Here is a 20,261-nt window from a genome sequence, read left to right on the forward strand (position 1 = left end):
AACATTTATATTTAATTGCTTTCAATAAGCTGGAAAGTACAATGTGAGGTCTTCTAAGTGGAAAAATTACTTTTATAGATCTTGGTTGTTTATGGTCTTTGCAGGTTCCAGAAAAACTGGTCCATATTAAACCAGTCTCAAAGAAGTAAGCTGAAGATTTAAATTTATAGACCCTGTAGTAACAGCTGTTTTACTACTAGGATAAAGACTATATAGTAAATCCAACTCTAGTGCTTCTTTTCCCATGACTAAGCAGAGACATTCTTATAGTTCATAAAAAACTTTTTTTGTCTTGGTATAGAAGCTGAAAGGCTTCTATTGTAAGTCTGACTTCAGCAGAAGACCCAGATTACAACATCCTGTCTACTGGGAAATGTGTTAACAGAAGATGATAAACTATATCAAAGTGCAATATAAGATCTGCACTGCATCTCTTCAGGTTTTGGTATTTTATAACATTTCAGCTGAATGGAGGAAGACTAAAATAGTTCAGAGAAGTCTTGTTCTCAGGATCTAGATGAAGTTCATGAGTCTTTTAAAGCATAATGAGAAGTCTACCTACAAGGGACTATGTGGGAATGAATACGCAAAGGAAACTTTAGAGTCAGTGAAAGTACAGTGCTTTGGACTGGCCAAAATGCACAATGTACATGAAACCAAACGCACGTGTAATTTACTTGTTGACCATGCGGCTATAGTTCAAAAAGTCCCTGCTCCAAAAGCTGTATCTAGTATATCTTCCAAAACTGATTTTAAATAAAGTTCTTAAATTGTAGCAATAAACAAAAAGACAAGATATACTTAAAACAATACTGCAGTTTATCAAAAGACACATAAGAAATTTCAACTCTCATGTCTTTGACAGTTATAAAAATCAATATTTTGGCTAAGTTATAAACATGTTTATAATGCAATTATATGCAATTGCATAACTCTAGTAATGCTAATGATAGCTATAAGATCAGAATAGGTTTTTTTAAAAAAAACACTAAGAACATAAAAATACGTAGCCCCATTATTTACCTGTAGAACGTGTTCAATTTATGCCTAAATTTCAGCATTTATTGTATCATCATTTCTCTTATTTTAAAAAATCACATCCAAAGGATAAGGCAAAACCACCTACGAACTGGTATATTTGTTTATTTCTCAATTTGTGAAAATGTCCTTAATTTGTTGATGTAGCAAACAAACTTCAACTCTGATTGCTATGCAAAAGAACAGAAGATAATCTGCTTTGCAATGAACTTTAAAGTTCAACTGCACACAGGCAACATGCTATATATGAAAAAAGTACTAACTGAACTACAGGTATTAAATACTGAAAAAGAGTTAACAGTTTATTATAATTTATTTTATTTAACAATCTAGGAAGTTCGCAGCCATCAGCAGTTCCAGTGCAATTTCAGGTGCAATTGGGAATTCAGGAATCTCCGTGGAGCTGTTAGTGTAGCGAACCTTGTAGGTAAAATACATGCATACTTTCGATAGCACATGTGAAGGGATCTCTCTAAAATTGACTTCATTAGTTTCATTCTCAGCAAACTGACCTGGAAAAGAAAAGGAATTTGTGATATATGGGATGAACTGTGTTTTCCTCCAAATTCTTATGTTCCTCCAAAACTGCTAACTCCTAATATTCCCAAATGGGACTATATTTGGAGACAAGCAATTAAGGTCCTGGACCAACTTGACTGGTATCCTTATCAGAATTTTTGATGTCATGTTTTGATTTTAGACTTCCACCTCGTTCATCTGCAAAGAGAATTTTGGCTCTTTGAAAATTCATAACTTTATCACTAAAGTACTAATCCAATAAAACAAACCAAGTAACTTCGAGTCATTTGGAGAATGGAGTAAGCAATGGCAACCCACTCCAGTATTCTTGCCCGGAAAATGCTATGCACAGGGCAGTCTAGCAGGCTACAGTCTGTGGGGCTGCAGAGTCAAGAGATGACTGAGCATGCACATGCACACATATGAATAAAGAGATAAAGTAAATTAAAATTCCCCAAAATAAACTATGGCAAGAAATTTAAACTCTACAGACATTGCCAGATAGAATGTGAAACAGTACAATCACTTCAGAAAACAGTCTGACACTATCTTATAAAGTTAAATATATACTTATTGCCCAAAGAATCCACCTGCAATTCGGGAGACCTGGGTTCAATCCCTGGGTTGGGAAGATCCCCTGGAGAAGGGAATGGCTACCCAATCCAGTATTCTTGCCTGGAGAATTCCATGGACAGAGAAGCATGGCAAGCTACAGTCCACGGGGTTGCAAAGAGTCGGACACGATTGAGCAACTTTCACTTATCAGAACAGGAGGTTAGGTTGCAGACACACAGAGGTTAGACAACAATGTGAAGACAGGGAGAAGACAGTTGTCTACAAGGCAAGGAAGGAGGCCCCAGAAGAAACCAACCCTGCCAAATCTTTATTCCCATCCTTTGGGATGTGACTAACTACTGTGAGAAACTAAATTTCTGTTTAAATCATCCAATCACTGGTATTTTGTTATGGCAGACTAATATAATGCAAAAAGGATAAACCCAACTTGCATCAAATGAAGTAGCTAGCTCTGATTTCTGAGCAGAAACATGGAAGATCCAGTCTAGGTCTAGAGCCCTCAACCTCCAGGACCTGATGCCTGAGGATCTCAGGGGGAGTTGAGGCAATAATAATAGAAATAAAGAGCACATTAAATATAATGCACAAATCATCCCCAAACTACTCCCCTACCCCAGCCCCCAAGTCTGTGGAAAAATTGCCTTTCACAAAACTGGTCCCTGGTGCCAAAAAGGTTGGGGACCACTAGTCTAGGGAATCGAGTATTTACAATAATCAGGAGCTCTGTGCTATGTTGCCATGTAAATATAAACAATAAGTGAAACACTAATTTAAAAAAATCTTTTCAAGGAAGTAAATTCACTGTTTCCCTCTTTAGTTTTTAAAACATGATCATGTTAATCAGATCTCATAAGCCATTATATTTCCCTTTAATAACAGTTCATAAACTGTTCTTAGTGATCTCTCAACATTTCTTTAGCTATACAAACTTAAGATAATTTAGCCTTTACTATTAGGTTAAAATATTTTCTTGATCGTCTAGCATTAGCACTGTGCACTGAATAAAAAAAGACAGAAAAATGTACTTTCTGAGAAAAGAGTATTTTAAGTTTTCTATTAATGTCTGTTGGTTAGGGGTAGGCTGGGATGAGAAAAAAGGAGAGAAGGAGTCAACAAATAATTCATAGCAATGAAGTCAGCTTTTGTTTGCCAATAACTACAATTCTCTTGCTTGAACATATGCATGAAATAGTACCAACAGGCAGTTGTTAAGCCTTTGACACTAGAGAAACAGTGCTTTTTTGAGGTGAAATGCACATAACATTAAAGTCCCCATCTAAGAGGTGTAATTCAGTGTACATTCACAGTGCTGAGCAGCCCTCCACTCTTATCTGGTTCCAAAACATTTTTGTCATCCCAGATAAAACCTTGTACCCTTTAAGCAGAGCTTCCCAGGTGCAGTCAATTCTCCAGCCAGTGTGGGAGACCCAGGTTCAATCCCTGGGTTGGGAAGATCCCCTGGTGTAGGAATGGTAACCCCCTCCAGTGTTCTTGCCTGAAAAATCCCATGGACAGAGAAGCCTGATGGACTATGATCTATGGGGTCACAAAGAGTAGGACACGACTGAACAAGTGAGCACACATGCACACACTCTTTAAGCAATTATTTCCCACCTCCCCCCACACCCCAGTCTCTGGAAAACACCAATTTACTTTCCGTCTCTATGAAATCATCTATTCTGGATATTTTATACAAATGGAAATATACAACATTTGATTTTTCATGTCTGGCTTCTTTCACTCAGCATAATGTTCTGAAGGTGCATGTATCAGTATACATTCCTTTTCACGTAAACTAATGTTTACATGAAAGTTGGTTTTATGTTAAAGGAGATCAGGCCTACAAAAGAAGCCAAAATGCTCTAATCTTAATTTTTAACTAAGATTTTGTTGGCATTCCTGAATTTCCCCCCTCAAGTATAACCTAGTTCTGTCTATAAGAAAAGTCTAAAAGGAATTCAACTCAGGAGCAACGAGTACTGCTAGCACCCAGAGAGGGGTCTCTAAGTACCACTTTCCACTAAAAAACCCCAGCCAACCAAAAACAAAAAAACCAGGGCTTTTAGAAAAAGTTGTTTTCAGGATTGAGAAACAGTGTACAAAATGAACATTTTGTTCATTTTGAGAACTTTTGTTATTACAGAAAGCAGTACATATCCAAGACTAATATAGCCGTGTCACAAGGACGCAGAAGCCAACGTGACGTGCCTCCTCTGGCGTAAAAATGGAGCAAATGGAGCAATCTGAACATCAGTAAAAATGACTGCACAGGACTGAAAAATATCCAATATATATGTATACATGCAAACAAACATTCTTTACTATTGGAAGATGCTGGAGAACCAATTTGCTGCTCTGAAAAACTAGAAGGGAAAAAAAAATATCAAGTGTTTATCCTTTTTTTTTCCCCTATACAGATTGTATTTCAGGGTAACCAAACAGTTCTTTATTGGAGAATTCTAAGTAATAAATGCAGAAGAAACAAAAGAATTAGAAAATCCTGTTTTATAATTCTGAAAGAAGTAAATTTCAGTAATAGCTCCAGTGAATGCTAAAACTATGATATGAAAGACTGACTGGGGAACTGCTCATGGGCCAATCAGCTTGATAACTCTGGAACCCACTAACCAGTCTTGGCATTGCTAAAAGACACGATACAACAGGAATATAAGAGTTCCAACTATAAAGTACTCTTGTTAGAGAGATGAACTGAATTTTAATCAAGCCTCCAGAGTTCTAATTATGAGTTTTCAAGATGAAACATGACTTAAGTCTAATCTGGATGTCGACAGTATACAAATAACCTTGTCTCTAGTAAAACTGATGGTCTATCCATGTCAATAAGGCAAAAACCACTACAATATTGCAAAGTAATTAGCCTCCAACTAATAAAAATAAATGGGGAAAAAACCCAAAACTGATGGTCCAGGAAAGAAAAAAAAGAGTTTGCAGGGGAAGAATCATAGATTTCTGCAAATGAAATGGCATTATGTCAGAAGTTTGCTTGAAATACTCTTAAAGTCAGAAAGATGAAACGAGATTGGTTTCAAAATACTTGTAACTACCGAAGCTGGTTGATGGGTACAGGAAGGTATGTTATGCTATTTTCTCCATATCTGGGTTATGTTTTAAAATTTCCATAGTAAAAAAATATAAAAAAGGGACTGCAAAGGATCCCAAATAGCCAAACAATTTTGAAAAAGAATAAGTTAGAGGCCTAACACTTCCTAATTTCAAAACTTACTACAAAGCTGCAGAAATCAACACAGTGCTATACCGGTATAAGGATAGATACATATACCAACAGGAAGAACTGAGAGTCCAGAAATAAACCTACACACTTATGGCCAACTGATATCAACAAGGAGGCCAAGACCATTCAAGGGAGTAAAGTATGATCTCTTCAATAGTACTGGGATGTCCACATGCAAAAGAATGAAGTTGATTCACACTATATAAAAAATTAACTTAATATCAAGGACCTAAATGTTAGAGCTTAAACCACAGAACTCATAAGAAAACATAAGGGTAAATCTTCATGACACTGAATTTGGCAATGGATTTTTAGAAAGGACTCATAAATCACAAACAAGAGAGAAAATAAATTGGATTTCATCAAAATAAAAAAGGTTTAGTACATCAAAAGACACTATCAAAGGACTGTCCTGGTGGTCCAGTGGGTAAGATTCTGCCTTGTCAACCTGGATGAGAAGGAAGTTTGGGGGAGAATGTATACATGGAAACGTGTGGCTGAGTTCCTTCGCTGTTCACCTGAAATGATCACAACATTGTTCGTTAATTGGCTGTACTCCAATACAAATGTTTAAAGTTTGAAAAGAAAAAAAAAAAAAGAATCTGCCTTGCAATGCAGGGGACGAGCGTTCGTTCCCTGAGTGGGGAACTAAGATCCCACATGCCTGTGGAGCAATGAAGCCCAAGCGCTACAACTACTGAGTCTACTAAGTCCACATGCCACAACTAGAGTCTGTGCTACAGCAAAAGATCTCACATGACACAACGAAGATTCTATCTGCTGCAATGAAGATCCAATGCAGCAACCCTCTCAAAAAAAGATACTATCAAGAAAAAACACAGCCTACAGAATACAGAACATATTTGCAAATCATGTATCTGGTAAGGCTCTAGTGTCCAGAATTTATGTGCTGTGTTTAGTCGCTCAGTTGTGTCCGACTCTTTGCGATCCCATGGACTGGAGCCTGCCAGGCTCCTCTGTCCATGGGGCTTCTCCAGCCAAAAATGCTGGAGTGGGTTGCCACGCCCTCCTCCAGGGGATCTTCCCAGCCCAGGGACTGAACCCAGGTCTCCCACATTGCAGGTGGATTCTTTACCAGCTGAGCCACCAGGGAAGCCCAAGAATCCTGGAGTGAGTAGCCTATCCCTTCTCCAGGGGATCTTCCTGACTCAGGAATTGAAGCGGGGTCTCCTGCATTGCAGGCAGATTCTTTACCAGCTAAGCTACCAGGGAAGTCACCCAGAATTTATACAGAACTCTTTAACAACTCAGAAACACAAGTCAATTAAAAAAATGGGCAACAGAATTGAACACATGTTTCTCAAAAGAAGATATACAAATGACCAAAAAGCACATAAAGGTATGTTTAACATTGTTAGTCATTAGGGAATTGCTAATCCAAAGGACAATGCAAAGAGATACCATTTCACACTCACTAAGATGGCTAGAATCAGAAAAATAGAAAATAACCAATGTCAGAGAGGATGTGGAGAAACTGGAACCCTCATACACTGCTGGTTGGAATGTAAAATGGTTCAGCCACAGTGCAAACAGTTAAGCATAGAATCACTGTATGCTCCAGAAATTCCAATCCTCAAGAAAAACTTTCTTGAGGTAAAAGTAAGAATAGGTATCTGGGAGGCAGTAACTTACATAAACTTCACGTGTTTCACATGTAACCAGGAGCACAAATCACCAATCACAGTCCTTCTGTGGTGAACTCGCTAAGGAAACTAACAGAGGGAAATGATCCTTCCTGTTACAAAATAATCAGTTTGGTCTTAATAAAACTGCAGTAAATAACTGAAAGCAGGAAATAGCAGATGCCATTTTTTCCCCAATGCAACACAGTGAAAAGTGTTAGCTGCTCAGTCATGCCCGACTTTCTGCGACCCCATGGACGGTAGCCCGCCAGACTCCTCTGTCCATGGAATTCTCTAGGCAAGAATACTGGGGTGGGCTGCCATTCCTTTCTCCAGGGGATCTTCCCCACCCAAGGATTGAACCCGGGTCTTCTGCAATGCAGGCAGATGCTTTACCACCTGAGCCACCAGGGAATGCAACAAAATCATGCAATAATTAATGTTAGAACAGTTACTGTCTCTCTTTTAATGTTATGAGTTATTTAATTCAACTTAAATCACATTCATCACACATTGAAAGTGAAGATACAATATATTAAGAGGAAATAAAGAAATGTACCTACCTGGGCCACTCAACATGGCTTTTATTGTTCCCGATGTTAGCGCATGTTCTCTCTTTACAATAAATTCATGACCATCTGAAGATATCAACTTGACATACATGGCATCAGGGCCCTCACAGCCACCATAGGTTTTCTCTTCTCCATCTAAAGTAAGGAAGAGGTAAAATGATTTCTGACTCACAAAATGGATTAAAAACAAACAGGTTTACCAAAGTTAGTATTTGAATTAACTCAGACCTGGATTGTTTCCCAAGATTTTAAAGTTTTTAACTTCTTGTCTAACTAGTCTCTTAATATTCTAGCCTCACAGTTTGTGGGATCTCAGTTCCCCGACCACGGATTGAACCTGGGCCATGGCAGCGAAAAGTGCTGAGTCCTAACCACTGGACCACCAAGGAACTCCCAAGGATGTTTACTTTAGATGAAAATGTACCAGTATGTTCAAGGGAATAGTAACAATTCGTGAACATAGCAGCACATTTGAATTTAAGACTAAAAGAAAACATTCAAATAGTAAAACTTTAAATCTGTTACTTGAAATTCTCATTTTAAAAATAAAATGTATACTGTGTTTTGGAATAGATGTTTGTATGCCGTATGAGTGCAACTTCTGACAAGCCCATATTCTCAAAATTAGGGCTTTCTTTATTCAGCATTTTACTCTTGATGCATAAAAAATGATCAAAATGTTTTACTGCTCAGTTTAAATTACTGCATGAATACTGAAGTAATGAATATAGACAAGTATCATCTTTAAAAATTCAAAGCACAGGTGAAGTAGCTAGCAGTTACCTCCACTGCCTCCATGCTGGTTTTAGCCAGAGGAGTTTGTGCAATGTAACTTTTTGAGGGAGTATGTATTTTTATACATCTGTTTATAATCTTTTCTCACATATATAACTTTACATGTTTGTATTGACAGAATTTAAATTTTTATGATTACCAATATTTGAAAGAAAACATCTTAAAGCTCATTCTAAAAACTCAGGAAGCCTTAGTGAGAAGTACAGAAGCTGAAGCCCTGTTTAATTACAAACATACATTCACTCATTCATCTGTTAATACAAATTCCTAAAGCTGAGATTAATAAATATCAAAATCACTCATGTTCTACCATTGCCAAAATTGTTTAATCTGAATCTAATCAGGAGGAACCATTCAGGCAAACCTAAATTTAAATGTGCCAGAAAGACTTCACTCCTCACCCAATCTCTAAAGTAAGAAACTATTTAAAGGAGGCAAAGATATAAATAAATACAGGAAGTAATCCTTGACTGGACCCTCGATTTAAAAAGAATAAACCCACTGTGAAGAACACTATTGAAGAAACTGAAATTTTGAATATGGGCTGAATCAGGGAGATGCATGCTTAAGTGTTCAGTATGGAGTTTTACATGCTGCATGCTCAGCTGTGGCCAACTCTGTGACCCCACTGACTGCAGCCTGCTAGGCTCCTCTGTCCATGAAATTCTCCAGGCAAGGATACTACAGAGGGTTGTCATTTCTTATTCCAGAGGATCTTCCCAACCTAGGAATCGAACCAGACTCCTGCAGCTCCTGCATCAGCAGGCAGATTCTTTACCAGTGAACCACCTGGAAGACTCCTTGAGTATTACATATACAAACAAATAAATACAGGCAAAAAGGCTTATGTGTGTTTTTGTATGTATATGTGGGTATATAAACATACACACACAGGAAAAGCAAATATGGCAAACATTAATTGGTAAAGGCCACAGTGTATTATTCTTACAATTTTTCATAGTAAAAAGCTGGGGGACTCAAAAATGCAAGTAACTTCTAAATCATAGACTATTCAAGCATACAGATTTTTAAGTTTTTGCCAACCTCTGAGAACAAAAATAAAAATAATTATCAATTACTTAAATTTATACATTTAGTGGTTTTGGGGTTTTTTTTGGGAAATGAAACCATTTTCAATGTCTGTTAGGAGAGTTTCTAATTTCTTAAGTAACAATTACTCACTAGCAATCACAAATTAAATCTGGCACAATAATGTTACTGATCTGCCTTTCAGAAACATATAGTAAACATAGCTGTTGATATAAACAACTAATTTTCAATCCACTCTATTTTCTTACTTGCATTCACCGACTCTGAAGGTCTACCTTTGAGAAGAAAGCTTCAACTAACTGAATGACAAAATTACTTTCATATAACTTACCCATTATGTTCTTACGAAATTCTACTTTGCGTCCACAGGAACTTTAGTAGTTTCCTGAAAATATAACAATGCTATATTGAGATCAATGCCAGAGTAACATGTTTTCACCCATTATTATTTAATACATCCTTTAGTGTTACAAGTGCAAGGACTCCGTCTCTCAGATAGGTAAGTTTCCCAGTCACCACAATAGGGAAGAGTATCAAGTTTCTGAATATCTGAGAGAAGATCACCTGCAGGACAGGGAATTCTAAATACAGATTTATCTTCTACCTTTTTAAGGTAACTATTCTGACAACAGTTTAAAAATACATATGTTGTTCATTAGGAGCTGAACTGAACTTGAAAGAGACTCTTGGCTTTAATCATCTTTTTATATTATATCTGCTAGACACTGGTAAACACTAAAGCAAGTATTTGCTAAATGAATGACATGATCAACCCAAGGATGTGACTTTCATGAGAAAAAAAGGCCTGCCCTCTTCTTAGGTAAGTGTGCACATCTATAATACAGGTTACTGTTCCCTCTATTCTGCACAGAGGCTACCAAAGTTCTGAGATTTAACAATGAAGGAGTTAAAAATTAATTTTTGAGAAATCTTAAATTTTACAAAAGAAATGATTGCTAAAAGAAAAGAGCTCACATTTTCAGCAATTTGTATTTTAACAGCATTTCTTCAAAGGAGGATTTTATTTCTCCCAACATTATTTTTATGTCATTACCAGGAAAACAGCATATCCTAATTACCCTGTTCTCTAAGAAATTCCTGACCAATAAACCTATGTTGAGTTAAAGTGTTAGTTGTTCAGTTGTGTCTGACTCTTAGCAACCCCACAGACTGTAGCCTTCCAGGTTACTCTCTCCATGGAATTCTCCCGGCAAGAATACTGGAGTGAATAGCCATTCCCTTCTCCAGGGTATCTTCCCAATCCAGGGATCGAACCTGGGGCTCCTGCATTACAAGCAGATTCTTTATCATCTGAGCCACAGGAAAGCCCTAAACCTATGTAATCCCTCACCTTAAAAAATAATACCACTGATGTACAGCGAGGCTGAATGATTCGCTCCAGGGAGTGAGAGTAGGAGCAAAAATTTAATGTCAATCCAGAACACTCTCCAAGAACGGAGGGAGACATTTAAACGGCCATGTCTAAAGCAGGCAATATAATTAGTACCAAGTCGAGGGTCTAATGAGTATAAACACTGCATTAAATGCCTTGCATGCATTATCTTATTTTAAAACAATACTTCCACAGGGAAGCTGTCACTACCGTTGCAGAGACTAGGAAACACTAAGAGGCTGCTCTACTCGCTCAAGGCTTCCATAGCTTAAGTGGCAACATGAGAATTTAAACCTAGATAGGTTTGCTTTAGAGCCCACATTCCCTTCCATTATTCCATAAAGCCACGGTAATAAATTCTGGCTCCTGTTAAAACTTCTTTTCGACTACTATTGAGAGGTGCCAATATAAATCCTTGGATAGTTATTTAAAACTAAAAACCAGTACTATGTCATTTTATGGTAATAACAGTAAGCAATTAAACAAATTTTTCAGTCATTATTAGTTTCTTCTGTTCATACTGCTTTGTACTCATCCTAAAACACACACACACAAAAGGAAAAGGTGCTAGAAAAGGTAGAATTTCAAGAACTTCTTTTCTTTAAAAAATCTCCAGAGGAAAACCTTTAGGATGTTTATTTAACTAGCAGTAGCTAAGCAACCATGAAAAGTCACACCTTAGAAGCCCTCTGAGTAGCAACAGTTTTTCTATGGACTTCTTAATATAGTAAATAAATTCCATAATTTATACAAGGGTTAAAGGTTGAGTGGGGAAGGGAGCTCCCCATTAGTAACAAAGAGTAAATCAACATCAACAAGAGTAGATAGACTCTGATACTTAAGAAGTTAAAATAACTGAAATGATTAAATTTGGACTTAACCCACAGATAAAAATATATATATATATATAAATCTAAGTTTGGAGTTACAAAAGCTCAGTGTGAACATTTACTCCTTAACTGAGCGAGTTCTCGAAATAGGAATTAGGTAGGTAAAAGGAAGTGGTTGAACAGTGGGTTGAGAATAGTTCTAGGCAGAAGACATGAACAAAGGCTTGATGTCATTGTGCTTTTAAAGTGTCATATATAAAATTACTCTTAACTTTTTTTTTTTTTAATGTTTAGGTAGAAAACAGAAATCCTGGTGAGCCTAAGGCCTATACTGAAGTCAGTTTTCAGCCTAGTGTCATTGAACACCAAAAAGATCTTTTAACTGCCCATCCCTTATTTGAAATGTTACCTTTATCATACACTATATTACTATCATACACTATATTACGTGGATTTCTAGATTGTATTCTGTTCCATCAATCTTGTTTATTACCTGACCAATATCCCTAGTTTTAATCACACAACATGCTTTTGCTAAAGAGTTGGGCAAGTCCCCATTCTGTGATCACACATTTCTTGTTAGGTCTACTTTTAGTACTTTACAGTTCCCATTATGAATGAGATCTGTTTTATGCTATACTTTCTGAAAGGCTATTGCTGGTGTTTTAAAGAAAACTTTTTAAATTCGGTAAGTTGATCTTGTATTCCATCATCTTCACAGAACTCTCTTACTAGTTCTAACAGTTTTTCAGCTGACTTGCTTGGATTAGCAAAGCAGATGAGCGCAACAGCTGCAAATCTACAGCTCGGTAGATGTCTGACTCATTACTCACAAGAATACAATGGTGATTAAAGAACCAAATGTTTAAAAAAAAAAAAATCCACTGAACTCTAGAAACACATATCAGAAGAAGAAAATACAAATAGCTCACAGACCCCTATAAAAATGTTTGGTTCCAATGGCCACATGAAAACTAAAACATTAAAACTTGCTAAGATCCAAGATTTGAATGGGAGGGGAAATGGGTAATATGAAACAAAAACAGTATAAACTTATGAAACATTCTGGGGCAGTGAAAAGGATTAAGTTAAAATATATGTATATAATAACATGGAAATACCACCAAGATAAACCGCTGATAAAGCAGAAAAGAATGATAGGTATAGCTTTATGCCATTTATGAAAAATAAATGATTTCTCACTGATTAAACTCATGTTTTCTGCAGGAAAATATATTAAAAAAATGACCCTGAATAGCCAAAACAATTCTGAGAAAGAAGAGAGTCAGAGGGAACATGTTCCCTGCTTCGAAATCACACTACAAGCTGCTGCGCTGCTGTCCAGTCGCTCGGTGACGAACGGAGTCTTACACGTAAGATGCAGAAGGCATGCTACGCTAGGGTCAGCTGCTCAGTCGTGTCTGACTCTTTGTGACCCTATGGACTGGCGCCCATCAGGCTTCTCTGTCCATGGGCTTTCTCAGGCAAGAATCCTGGAGAGGGCTGCATTTCCTTCTCCATACTACAAACTACAGTAATCCCAACAGTATGTAAAAACAGTCTCATAGACTAATGGCAGAACAGAGAGCCCAGAAATGAGACCACAGTTACATGATCAATTCATCTATGATAAAAGCAGGAAAAATATTCAGTGAGAAAAAGACAGCCTCTTCAACAAATGGTGTTGGGAAAACCGGGCAGCTTATATGCAAAAGAAACAAAACTGAACTTTCTCACACCATATACAAAAATAAACTCAAAAGTGTATTAAATACTTAAACATAAGACCTGAAATCATAAAGCTCCTAGAAGAAAACATAGGCAGTACATTCCTTGACACTGGTCTTAGCAGTATTCTTTGGGATATGTCTCCTCAGGCAAGGAAAACAAAGCAAAAGTAAACAAATGGAACTACATCAAACTAAAGAAAAAGCTTGTGCAAACCAAATGAAACTGCTAACATAATTAAAAGGCCACCTATTGAATGGGAGAAGTGTGAAAACAGTATGTCTGATAAGGGGTTAATGCCCAAAATATGGGGTTGGCCAAAGTCGAAGCTCCAATACTTGGGTCACCTGACGTGAAGAGTCAACTCACTGGAAAAGACCCTGATGCTGGAAAAGGCTGGGGCAGAAGGAAAGATGGTGACAGAGGATGAAACGGTTGGATGGCATTATCAACTCAATGGACATGAGTTTGAGCAAACTCTGGGAGATAGTGAAGGACAGGGAAGCCTGATGTGCTGCAGTCCATGAGGTCAAAAAGAGTAGGACACAACTGAGTGACTGAACAAAAACAAAAAAAGTTCGTTAACATCTTAAGGAAAAACTAGAATGAACTTTTTGGCCAATCTAATATTTAAAGAATTCATAAACTCAAAATCAAAACCCCCCAACCAACCCAACTGAAAAATGGGAAGAGGACCAGAATAGACATTTTCCCAAAGATGACACACAGATAGCCAACCAATACATGAAAAGATGCTCAACATCAAAAATCACCAGGGAAATGCAAATAGAAACTGTAATAAGATACCACTTGAGACCTGTCAGAATGGCTATCATCATTTTTGACAATTAATAAATAACAAGCACTGGCAAGGATGTGGAGAAAAGGGAACCCTTACCCAGCATTGGTAGGACTGTAAATTGATGCAGCCACCACGGAAAACAGCATGGAAGTTCCTCAAAAAATTAAAAATAGCACTACCATAGATCCAGCATTCCACTTCTCCACAATTTTTCTAAAGTCAACAAAAATGCTAATTCAAAAAAAAGAATGCACCCCTGCATTCATTTTAGCATTATTTACAATAGTCAAGATATGGAAGCAATCTAAGTGCCTATCAACGGATGAATGGATAAAGATGGGACATACACAATACAAGATTACTCATACAATAGAGCATTACTCAGTCATAAGAAGAATGAGATCTTGCCATCTGCGGCAACATGGGTATCATGCTAAGTAAAATAAGTCAGTAAGTCAGAGACTGAAAGACAAAAACTGTATGATCTCACTTACATGTGGAATCTAAACACCAAAATGAATGAGCAAATGTAACAAAACAGAACCAGAGTCACAGAACAAACCAGGGGTTGCCACATGGGAATAGGGTGGAGGAATGAGTCAGACAATGGAGATTAAGAGGTATAAAACATGGGAGGGGACATACATATACCTATGGCTGATTCATGTTGATATGTGGCAGAAACCAACAAAATTCTGAAAGCAATTATCCTTCAATTCGAAAAAAAAAAAAAAAAAAAAAAAAGGAGGTAACAAACTTCCAGTTAGGAGTCATGAAACATGTGGATAAAACATAAAGCATGGGGAATACAGTCAAATATTTTAGCATCCTTGTGTAGTAACAGACGGCACTAGACTTATCATCGTGGTGATCATTTTGTAATGTTTAGAAATACTGAATCATCCCCGGTGGCTCAGACAGTAAAGAATCCGCCTGCAATGTGGGAGACCTGGGTTTGATCCCAAGGTAGGGAAGATCCCCTGGAGAAGGGCATGGCAACCCACTCCAGTATTCTTGCCTGGAGAATCCCCATGGACAGAGGAGCCTGGTTGGCTACAGTCCATAGGGTCACAAAAGAGTTGGACACAACTAAGCGACTAAGCACAGCACACGCTGTACATCTGAAACTAATGTATTATTGTAGGTCAATGACACTTCAATTTTTTTTAAAAAAGAGCATTGAAATACATGTCTGAAAGTACTAGTTATTTCTAGTTATTTAACTAGAAAACTATGATTTAAAACTGATATTTTAAAAAGAAACAAGTATGTGGAACTAAGCTGCTTATGAAGGAAACAATGGTCAGTCAGCCTGATAATTTGTTCTTAATAATAATATGTAAGAATATGATTAATTTGGAAAATGAAGTAAATTACATTAACCAAAAATTAATGTTTAGGACTATTTGAAGAGGCAATTAGAGAGGCTTTGGCCATTAATACAAATTGACAGAAGTTACGCAATTCTAGTTTATAAAAAGAGATTAGAATATTTTGCCTAAAATGTGCTTATTGTGTTGCTGAATTTATGTCTCAGGATGCTATAAAATTCTCATTCTGGGACTTCCCTGGTGGTCCAGTGGTTAAGACTCTGAGCTTCCAATGCAGAAGACATGGCTTCAATCCCTGGTCAAGGAACTAAGATCCCACAGGCCATGCAACACAGCTGAAACATTAAAAAAATTTTTTTCTCTATCTTGAGACTCAGATAGGTTTAAGTAATAAGACTTCTGTTTCTTCATCTCCCAAATGAGGAAACCGGACTAAACTGTGTCTGAAGTCCCTTCCAGCTCTACCATTTTATGACTGAACCCATCTGAAATTCACCCTCCCTCTACAGATGCCCATAATTCCCAATTTCTCATCTTTATTAAGCAGAGTAGCTCCCACGCAGCACAGAACTCAAGAGCTCCAGAGTGCTGTGTGTTCCACTGAGGCTCTCTGCCACACACTGTAACCAACCTTATCTCCCTCTCAGGCAATGATCTCCAAACTCCTTTGTCTCAGTCTAAAAAGTAAGAGCAAAAGGACTCCCCTGGTGGCTTAGTGGTAGAGAATCAGTCTGCCAGTGCTGGAAACACCGGTTCGATCCTTGGGTTGGGAAGATCCCCTGCAGAAGGAAATGGCAACCCACTCCAGTATTCTTGCCTGGGAAATTCCATGGATAGAGGAGCCTAGTGGGCTACAGTCCATGGGGTCCTGTTGGCAGGACACAACAATTATACATTCTATGCAAAACCTTTCAATGATGCACTAAGAATAAAAAACAAATACAAAGCAACCCCAGAGCAGGCTTCACTCCACTGTTAACATGAGGGCTGGCACCATACACACGTCACAGTCTCTATACTCCTGAACCCCCTGCTCCTCCTCTGATGTAGCTAACCCACCCAAAATCCCAATCCTGGCCAGTCCAACTCTCTACCCAGCTCAAGCCTCAAATAAAAAGCTGAACTGGCTGAAGAAAACTCACAACCATTTTGACTGGTCTCTAATTTAAAATTTATGGCCACACACTTTAAACAGGGACTTGGTATCACAGTGATCCCCCTAACTAACTAGTTAACTGGCTTTCCTACTCAGAAAATTTACAGCTTCTCTTAAACCTCCCATACTCCTCTCCTCCCTATCCTAACAACTTCACTTATTTCACCAAGAAAACAGAACAAATCACTTCAAATGCCTTTTCTTTTCCACCTTCATCCTACCTGCATACCTATATACCATATACTTTGTCCATTTTCCTGTTTCAAAAGCTGCATAAAAATCATCACTTCCTACCACAGTGATCCAAACACTTTGCTCTGCCCCTATTCCCATCAACACATCAAATGCTGTAACATCATCAGGACCACCCACTTCTCCATAACCCACAATAATCAATCTTTTTAGACTACTAGTCCAATCAAAGTGCTCTTGTCAAATTTCAATTACTTGGTCACTAGGTCAATTTTTAATCCTCATCTTTCCCTTTTATAGTTGATTCCACCATCTCTTCTTCCATTAGCATTACAGAGGCCACACCCTCCTGGCCTTTCTGTTCCCATCACTGCTCCTCTGACCAGAATGCTCCCTTCCCAGTCATCTGTCCTCTTCTCCATCAATATTCTTGATGTCCTCTGGTCCATATTTTTAAGTACCACCTGTAAAACATGACTCCAAGATCATCTCCCGAGCCTGACTTCTGCTCTGAGCAACAGTAGGGGGTATCCTATTGCCTACTACTGCACACATTCTAAGCTGTTTAAAATTATCAAATTCAGTACACTCTATACAGAACTCCTGCTTTATTGCTTAGAAACCAGTGCCCCTGCCCCTGTCTTCCTCATTCCAGGAGATGGTGCTACTATTCACCCAGATGTTTGGGCAAAGCAAGGCGATTCTTCCGGATTTTTTGTCCTGGGGTTAGGGTAAGACCCATTTGGTTCCATCTTCAAATTATACTCCAAATCAGACTGCTTCTCACTTCCAAGTCTACATCTCTAGTTCATGCTACCACAGCTCAACCGAACTACTACAAGTCGCCTCAGGAGCTAGTTTCTCCAGTTTCCTCCAACTCAGTTTGCTACTCAGCAGTTAGTCATCGAAAGCATTCCCCTACACAAAATCCTCTAATGGCTTCTCATTACAAACAGAGCAAAAAAGTTCCATTTGATTTACTGCTTGCTAACCATTCTGCTCTCATCTCCCATCACTCTTCCTTATGCTCCAGCCACACTGACCTTCTAAGTATTGTAATGGGTCAAGTTCATTTCTCTTGAGGTCTATGCATTTGCAGTTACTGCTCTCTCAAAAACTCTTCCTTCAGATCTTCCTTATTTTGGTCTCCAGGCAAAACATGTAAGTCTTCAGAGAAGTGGGTCTTCCTTGAGCACGTATCTTTCAAAATTACACACTCCCACCCTAGACACCCTAACTAAATCTAACTCTAAATCTAGTTATATTCTCTTTACACTTATCGCCATCTGAAACTCTATTTGCTTACTTAATGTACAGTCTCTCTTTCCTCAAGCTCCAAGAGGGCAGGCCTCATATATAGTGCCTAACATATAGAAGATGAAGATGCTCAATAAATATTTGAGTGAATGGCACTATAGTTTTCTTAATCACCGAAGTTTGAAATTACTGATGAGATTTTTCTGATCTTATTTAATAATGGAACAGTAAACATTTAGGAGGATTACCTAAAATGCATTAACACATATCAATGTAAATACAAAGACTTTTCAGATTATTTCCTAATACTGAAAAATCTACAAAAAAAATCCAAAAAAGCATTTATAAGATACAAATATTACTTTATTACTTGATATATAGAACTGACTCTAACTTCTGACTACAAAGTATTGCTTAATCATATTACAGAATTACCACAATGCAAAGAAACTAGCATCTTCCATTTGAAATAAATTTATATATATACTTTGGAATGGTAGTTATTGGTTATTAGGTCGATCTCATACTTAAGGAAAAAGGACACTCATTTAAAAATTATGAGGCCAAAATCATCACTGGCAATAAGCACTTAATATCCAGACGACAGGGGCCATAGTTCTCTTTGCCATTGTATCTCCGAAATGAATGAATTCACATGTGAACAGTGATGTTTCAACATCATGAATTATACCACAATTACAATGTAAACGAGATCGGAGATGTTTCATTTTAGTCCACTAAACAAAACAGGAAAACTATCTGGAGATCAAAAAGCAAATTTGGCAGTTTGAAAATAAGGTTTTAAAACTCTAAAGGATTTCGGTTGTTTTCTATACTGAAGGCGACGTAGAGTAGAAATGCTCGCACTGATAACTCGAACTCCATAAACTATACTAAAGAGGTCCACAGGAGAAACTTAATGGCCACCGTACTTGACACTACCTGCCTCCATCAGATAAGACAGGGCGGCAGATGCTCGACAGACCCAAACCAAGTCGGGCAGAGATCACCCAACAAGTTGCCCCGAAGGTAAAGTTCTCGGTGACCCGCTACAGCAAAGAGCGAGGGCCCTCTTCTGTGACGGGACTGACTCCAAGGAATGGACGAGCCTGAGTGCACCCGGAGAAAGCAAAAAAGGAAAAGCGACAGGGCTGCCATGCTCCTAACTCCACCCTCCTCGCGCTCAACCCCGAAGAGGCCCAGTCTCGCCAGCCGCCGCCCCTCCTTCTTCCCTTTTCCAAGCCCACCGAGCGGCGCCAGGGAAGGTCCCGCCGCCCTCCTCTCCCCTCCCCCAAACCAGGAGCCGAAGCGGCAGGGGAAGGTTAAGCTTCCGTTCCTTCCCCGCCCAAATGGGAAGGGGTGGGAAGTGGGATGGCGAGAGCACCCAGTACGAGCCTCCCCGTCCCCGACGCGGGCCCAGAGCTCCGTTCCCACCCCAGCCCGAGACTCACTCGCCAGCTCCGCAGCAACCGCAGCCACCGCACCGGGTCCCCGCGCACCGCCACAGCCCCTACACCAGGGCCGCCCCCCCACCCCCAGCTGCCTGCCGCCGTGGGTTCCGGGGCAGCAAGAGGAATCACTTCCGCTGGGTCACAGATGCCTTCTACGCGCGGGAGATTAGTACCTGGTGAGGCGGAGACGCGCCGAGGCCGCTGCTTGCCGGCGTCTACAGGAAGTGCGCAGCGCCCCCTCCCTTCTCCCACGGGCCAGCCTGAGAGGACGGCGGTGCCGGGAAAAGTCTCAGCCAATCCTATTTTGGGTCTTCTGATTCCCAGCATGCAGCGCCGACCTTAATCTGATTTCCGAAGGGACCTCATCCTTGAAGCGTTGCTGGGAGTGGAGGGGGTCGGGGGTCCGAGGCAGCATTGCATCCTGGTATTTGTAGTTTCTCTGGTGGGTACTGACGTATTTGGCGGAGTCAGCGCTGCAACCTGGAACTTGTAGTTTCTCACGCCGAGTCTTTAAAAGAGTCTGGTAATTTTGGAGGTTGTCCCTGCCCCTCCTTTGCGGGTAAGCCTAGAGGTGGCAGACGTCCGCAGAAGAAACGTCGGAAAGTGGGGGTGCAGTTTCTATGCTAACAAGATCGTGCTCTTTATGAAGCAGTTTCTGTCATTTGTGAGAAGGTC

The 20,261-nt window shown here is 39.1% G+C and overlaps 1 protein-coding gene across 2 annotated transcripts; it reads right to left on the bottom strand.

Moving 5' to 3' along the window:
- Positions 1-1,314: 1,314 nt before the first annotated feature.
- On the bottom strand, positions 1,315-19,850 carry ELOC (elongin C). 2 transcript variants are annotated; one of them, XM_020901993.2, is made up of 4 exons: positions 19,760-19,850; positions 9,778-9,831; positions 7,593-7,736; positions 1,315-1,550 (listed from the first exon to the last, which is right to left on the bottom strand). In XM_020901993.2, exons 2-4 carry the CDS (start codon positions 9,779-9,781, stop codon positions 1,360-1,362), a joined length of 339 nt encoding a protein of 112 aa, XP_020757652.1. In that variant the 5' UTR covers positions 9,782-9,831; positions 19,760-19,850; the 3' UTR covers positions 1,315-1,359. The 2 variants fall into 2 exon arrangements, with proteins under 2 accessions (XP_020757652.1, XP_020757651.1); XM_020901992.2 differs by lacking the exon at positions 19,760-19,850 and adding an exon at positions 19,587-19,675.
- Between the last annotated feature and the right edge of the window lie 411 nt (positions 19,851-20,261).

Source organism: Odocoileus virginianus, chromosome 15, assembly GCF_023699985.2.
Source record: "Odocoileus virginianus isolate 20LAN1187 ecotype Illinois chromosome 15, Ovbor_1.2, whole genome shotgun sequence".
Classification (NCBI taxonomy): domain Eukaryota; kingdom Metazoa; phylum Chordata; class Mammalia; order Artiodactyla; family Cervidae; genus Odocoileus; species Odocoileus virginianus.